Source organism: Macaca fascicularis, chromosome 16, assembly GCF_037993035.2.
Source record: "Macaca fascicularis isolate 582-1 chromosome 16, T2T-MFA8v1.1".
Lineage (NCBI taxonomy): Eukaryota > Metazoa > Chordata > Mammalia > Primates > Cercopithecidae > Macaca > Macaca fascicularis.
The window spans coordinates 4006755-4012754 of record NC_088390.1 but is presented as its reverse complement, the minus strand read 5'-3'; the positions used below and the strand labels follow the sequence as shown (position 1 = coordinate 4012754).

The following is a 6000-nucleotide window of genomic DNA, read 5'->3' as shown; positions in this document are numbered from 1 at the left end:
ATGCTACTGCACTCCAACCTGGGCGACAGAGCGAGACTCAGTCTCAAAATAAATAAATAAATAAAAATAATAAATCATTCCAGGGAAGACCTCTTTCCTCATGCCCACCCGGGCCCCCTCAGGTGCGGCGAGTAGGTACACCTCGGCTAGACACGTGGTATGCTCTGCCACCCTCTGTCCAGTGGAGGTGGCAAAAGCCATGTCTAGGTGCCAGGCGTGGAGTTCTTGGTTCCTGGCAGCTGGGAGGTGGGGAGTGTAGACCTGCCCTTTGGATAGCCTGCCTGTGACCGTGTCACCCTGGCCACCAGCTGTCTGTCCAGGCACAAAAAGAGAGCATAGCAGGGAGGGACGCAAGCCCCGGGGCAGGCAGCTGGAGTGTAAAATGACTGCGTGTGATTCTGTGGGAGCCGGGAGGGGCACCCAGAAGTTGCGACGGGGGCAGCCGATCAGCTGGGCGTGCTGACAGGTGTGTGAGCCTGCCAGGTGAGGGCCCCAGTTGCTGGCAACGGTTCGTCCTGTCATGGTGGTTTGAAGGTAGGGTGGGGTGGGCTGGAGAAAGGGAACACAGGCCTGGCTGCCAGAGCAAACAGTCAGGCCTTCTGGCCCTACCTTCTAGCAAATACCAGCTCGCAGCTGAGGGTGTGGTGGAGTGGGAGAGGCTGGAGTTGAGGTCCCTCGGGCCGGCAGAGAAGGAGTCAGACCCCAAGATGTGTGCATAGGGTGGAGCAAGGGTTTCCCAGCGGCTTGAACGCCTGGGGCTCCGTATCTCTGGGAAATAGGGCTCCAGTGGGGAGCTGTGAGGCTCTCTCCCCAGTCACGGCCTGGCTAACATTTTTCCTGGCCACTTAGGGATACAGTTGGGATTTTCTGGACTATAGCAGTGGGGAAGAAAGACATAGGATGGAACTATCTGGGGATATCAGGCTTGAGATCGAAAATGTCAGGCTGAGTGGGATGCAGTGGCTTATACCTGTAATCCCAACACTTTGGGAGCCCGAAGTGGGTCGATCGCTTGAGTCCAGGAGTTTCAGACCAGCCTGGGCAACATTGGGAAACTGTCTCTACAAAAAAAAAAAATATATATATATATATATATACACACACACACACACACACACACACATATATATACATATATATACACACACATATATATACACACATATACATAAGCTGGGTGTGGTGGCTCACGCCTATAATCCCAGCTACTCGGGAGGCTGAGGTGGGAGGATCGCCTGAGCCCGGGAAGCAGAGGTTGCAGTGAGCCGTGATCATGCCACTGCACTCCAGCCTAGGCGACACAGCCAGATCCTGTCTCAAAAAAATAATAATGGGGCTGGGCGCTGTGGCTCATGCCTGTAATCCCAGCACTTCGGGAGGCTGAGGCAGGTGGATCACCTGAGGTCAGGAGATCGAGACCATCCTGGCTAACACGGTGAGACCCTAGCTCTACTAAAAATACAAAAATTTAGCTGGGCGTGGTGATGGGCAGCTGTAGTCCCAGCTACTCAGGAGGCTGAGGCAGGAGAATGGCGTGAACCCGGAAGGTGGAGGTTGCAGTGAGCTGAGATGTCGCCACTGCACTCCGCCTTGGCGACAGAGTGGGACTCCGTCTCAAAGAAGTTAAAAAAAAAAAAGAAAATAATAATAATAATAATGAAATCAATAAATAAAATACCAGGCTGGGAGGAGCCACAACCAGAAAACCAGCATTCCTCTAGCGCCACAGCACCAGGCTGAGACGCAGCTGATATCCGGGGAATCCATCTGGATCACCGCACAGAAGCTGGGGTGTGCATGATCTGGAGAGGGGTCAGCAGCTCCAGGCAAGGCTGGAAGTTGAGGCTCTCAGGAGTGGGCGGGGGGCTGTGTCCTTGGGGCAGGGCTTCCTGACTGTGGAGGCACAGAAGGGGTTTGGGGTTTGAACAGCCAGCTGTGCGGGCTCAATCCTGGCATCTCTTGACCCTGTGCAGCCTTGGTGGATGGCAGAGGCTGAGGCTCTAGACAGCAGAGCCCAGCTCGTGGGGGGAGGCACATGGGGGCTGGGGTGAGGTTGTCTGGGTCTGTCAAGCTCGAGGGAGCGTCAATCAGGTTGTTCTCTTAGCTCCTCCTTTTGGCCGGGTTTCTGCCTTCCTGCGACTTCCTCTTTTGACCCACTGCCACTTCTCCTGGCCCTCCTGGGGCGGGTGGAGCCCGGGAGCACTGGGGCTGGGTCTCATCCATCTCTCCCCCTCCCTGAGCCAGGGTCAGTCCCCTGGGAGCCCTGGGCAGAGACCCCCACCCCACCCTCTCGGGCCGCTCTGGGGAGCCCCACCCTTGCTCCCTGGTTACATTTCCTGCTGGGGTGACGGTGTGAGTCTAGGGTAAGGAGCCTGGTTTTCTGAACTGTCTTTTTTTTTTTTTTTTCATTTTATTATTATTATACTTTAAGTTCTAGGGTACATGTGCACAACGTGCAGGTTTGTTGCATATGTATACATGTGCCACGTTGGTGTGCTGCACCCATCAACTCGTCAGCACCCATCAACTCGTCGTTTGCATCAGGTATAATAAAGAAGGCAGAAACACCAAATATGGAGAACACCCAGCGCTTTCCTCTAGGGGAAACCCGCTTATTCAGAGGCTTTCGGGTTCCCTCTGAAGCCACTTTGCAGAATTCGAGCTGGGAAGCCGGACGCCCCGGGCCCAGGAGAACTCAGAGGAGGCGATGCGCAGCCCAGAGCCGGGTGCTCCGCAGCCCGCCCCAGCTCTCGGCCAGATCCCACCCCAGCAGCTCCGCGGAGCGGAATCCAGGACCCCCGAGCCAAGCGCCTCCGGCTCCCAACAGGGGCCCAGCGCGCGCCCCGCCGGCGGCCTCAGTTTCCCCTCTGCAGAACGGGCGGGGGGCCCGGGCGGTGCGCCCCGGGTCGCCGCGGGCGCGCAGGGCGGCCGGAAGGGGTGTGATGGGGGGCGGGCCCCGCGCCGCCCCGCCCCGGGGAGGGAGTCCCGGGCGCAGCATCCTGGCGCGGGCCGGGGCCGCCGCCGCCACTGCCGTCGGGGAAGGTCCCAGAGCGGACATGGCCTCGCGCGGCGCCAGCCCGGGCCCGAGCCCCCCGAGCCCCGCTTTGTAGCCCCCCACGGAGAGGCGGCCTCGACGGTGCCGACGGCGCAGACGGCCGGGCGGAGGCATGGAGGCGGCGCACCTGCTCCCGGCCGCCGACGTGCTGCGCCACTTCTCGGTGACAGCCGAGGGCGGCCTGAGCGCGGCGCAGGTGACCGGCGCGCGGGAGCGCTACGGCCCCAACGGTGAGCGCGCGGGCCGGGCCGGGGAGCGGGGGCCGCGCGCGCCGCAGTCTCAGTTTCCCCTCCTGCCTCCCCACCCGGCTCTGGGCGGGCAGGAAGCGAGGGCTCCGGAAGCCTCTTCGGATGCTCCTGGGGCACCCGGCGGGGCTGCGCGGCCACCTTCGCGGGCGCGGGGACTGGGGGCTGGGGGCTGGGGTCGGGTTCCAGCTGGGGAGACCGGACGCCTGGCACCCTCTGCGCGGTCCTCCCGGACTTCCCACCTCCACCCCGGCCCCGTCCACCCTGGAAGCGTTATTCCACCCCATCCTGGACCGTATTCCACCCCCCACGCCGCGCCTCTCCGCCGGTATCGTGCAGGTGCAGCGCTGACACCGGCGGGCGAGGGACGGCCGGAGACTCAGGCTCGGCCTCCCAGCTGGCCCCAGGGTCTCCCCTGAGGGCTCCAGAAAGGCCCAAGAAGGTGCCGCTTATCAGCCAGCAGCCTTGGGGCCCCCACCCCCACCCCAGGTCTTCCTCTTTCTGCAACCCGAAGCGGATGTGGCTGGCGGAGTCGGTGGGGGCTTTGAACTGCTGAGGCGGGAGACCCACCTTCCTGGGGTGGCGGAGTCAAGGCCTCAGGGAGCTGCCAGGGAGGCCCTTCCCATCTCTGGGGAGGGAGGGAGGCTTCACGCCCTTGCTGTTCGGGTGGAGGGGTATCATTTCGTCCTCACCTCCTTCAAAGGAGTGTGGGATCCTCGTTTCTGCTAGAAGGCACATTGAGTGCCACCGGGTACTGTCCAGATGTGGCCTGGCACCTTGGAGGTCCCATGAGGGTGGAAGATACAGACGTGCCCTCCCCACATCCCTTCCAGGCAGGACCTGCCACCCCCTTGCTCATGCCCTCAGCGCGGGGCAGAGTGTGAGGGATCCCAGGAGAAATGCCCTCACCATCTTCAGAGGGTCTGCATCCTCTGGGGACTTGGAGCCTTGCCCTTTTGGGGTTCCCAGCCAGCCAGAGGGGAAGGTATTCTAGCCCTGGGATCCTACTACTCAGGGCTAGCTTGAAAATTAGGAAGAGGTGTCAGAAAAGGACTTTTGGGTTTTGTATTGGTTTATGAAAACCACCTCTTATATAAATATTATCTTTCTGGAGCAGAAATCCTTTTTCAAAAAAATTAGTTGCTATATTTAGTTGAGCTGTGGGAGGAACTGGGGAGATAAATATTATTTAATATCCCCCATTAGTGACTTGGCAGGGAGGTTGTGCTTTGCTGCAGGAGAGCTGGGCAGCATGGCCTGCCTGTGACCCTGTGGTGGGCTAGCGGCGAGGGCCGTGGCAGGCAGGTCTGGGGTCCCACTACCTCTTTTGTGCTACTATAGCCTCCAGCTTGGGAATCCTGATTCCCGAGGGAAACTGGAGTCGCAGCCCTTGGCCTGTCCCTGGAATCACACAAATTCTGCTCCTGTATGACCCTAGCCAAGGTCTGTCTCCGTTCTGACATCATGTCTTCACTGGTCCAGCAGAGGAGGAACCGGCTGGGAGGGAGGGAGCCCCAGCCTTCCCCACCGGTTATTTGGTCGGATGAGATCTTGGGGTGCCCTGGCCACTGCACACCTGTGTGAGCTGATGGGGAAGGCTGTGGGCTTGGCGTGGTATGTAGGTGCACAGAGGGTGGATGTGTGTTGGGCTGTGATGGGAGAAGTTGGGGAGGGGTATTGCTGGGCTCCCCTGGATCCTCTGGGCGTTGATAGTATTAATAATAAAAGCTGATGTTCACTGAGCACTTACTATGTGCCAGGTACTGTTCTCAGCATTTTTCATCTATTATCTCATTTCCTCCCCAAAACAACTCCGTAAGGGAGGAACTGTTGTCATCCCCATTTTATACAGGAGGAAACGGAGGCACCCAGAGGTTAAACCACTTGCCCGAGGTCACACAGTAGGTGGTGGAGCTAGCACTGGGTACCTGCGCCTCTCTGGGCCTCAGTTTCCCCACCTGTACAAGAGAGTCACAAGTTCTGCAGGCTCCGGAACTCTGGTGTCGGCGCCTATGCTAGGAGTTTGGGTCCACTGGTGCAGCTTTTTCAGCTTTGCCTCCAGCCTCCGTGGGTCCCTAGAGGGCTCTTCTCTCAGATCACTGATTGGGACTGGGGGACATTCCAGGGCTCTAGAAGTCATTAGGTGAGCAGAGGGAAGCCAGCTGTTCCTTCCTGCCACATGCTTGCCGTGGCTTGAGGAGGAAGCGCAGATGTCCTAGCACAGCCGCTGGAGTGGGGCTGATGAGGCTTTGAACGCTACCCCTGCCCCTTCATAGCTGTGCAATGCTGGACCAGCCTCTTTGCCTCTCTGTGCCTCTGTTTCTTCTCCATACGTGAGGCTACCATAGAACCCATCTCCCAGGGTTGTTTGTGAGTCTTTACTGAGGTCACAGACACCAAGTCATCCTTCCTTGTCGCAGAAGAGGCTGGGGCGGGCTCTTGGCCACCAGCTGCGTGGCAGGGTGGGTCAGGCCTGTGGGTAGAAGGGACATCCCAGAGACGTGTGTTCTCCCCACCCCAGGAGGCTGTGCACCTGCAAGGTCGTTAGTGTGGAAACCACAAGGAAGTCATTTGCTTAAGTCCTGAAGCTTGCAAATTCTGCTGGGGGAGGGAGGAAGGGAGGCAGGGGCTGGGGATCCCCCCCACCTTCCACCCTCCCCGTTCACTGCAGACAGATGCTTCAGAGCTGGGAAGCCTCAG

General features: G+C 59.2%; 1 protein-coding gene across 9 annotated transcripts in view; it reads left to right on the top strand.

Annotated features, from left to right (window-relative positions):
* Nucleotides 1-3023: 3023 nt before the first annotated feature.
* The window catches only part of ATP2A3 (ATPase sarcoplasmic/endoplasmic reticulum Ca2+ transporting 3), a 38230-nt gene continuing 35253 nt past the window's right edge, over nt 3024-6000 (top strand). For all 9 annotated transcript variants that reach the window (XR_012425141.1, XR_012425139.1, XR_012425140.1 and 6 more), the window contains exon 1: nt 3024-3285. Coding sequence is in view for 5 of the 9 variants with exons in the window: in XM_005582547.5 (XP_005582604.3) it covers nt 3168-3285 (118 nt within the window). In the remaining 4 variants the exon portion in view is untranslated. The remainder of the gene's footprint in view (nt 3286-6000) is intronic.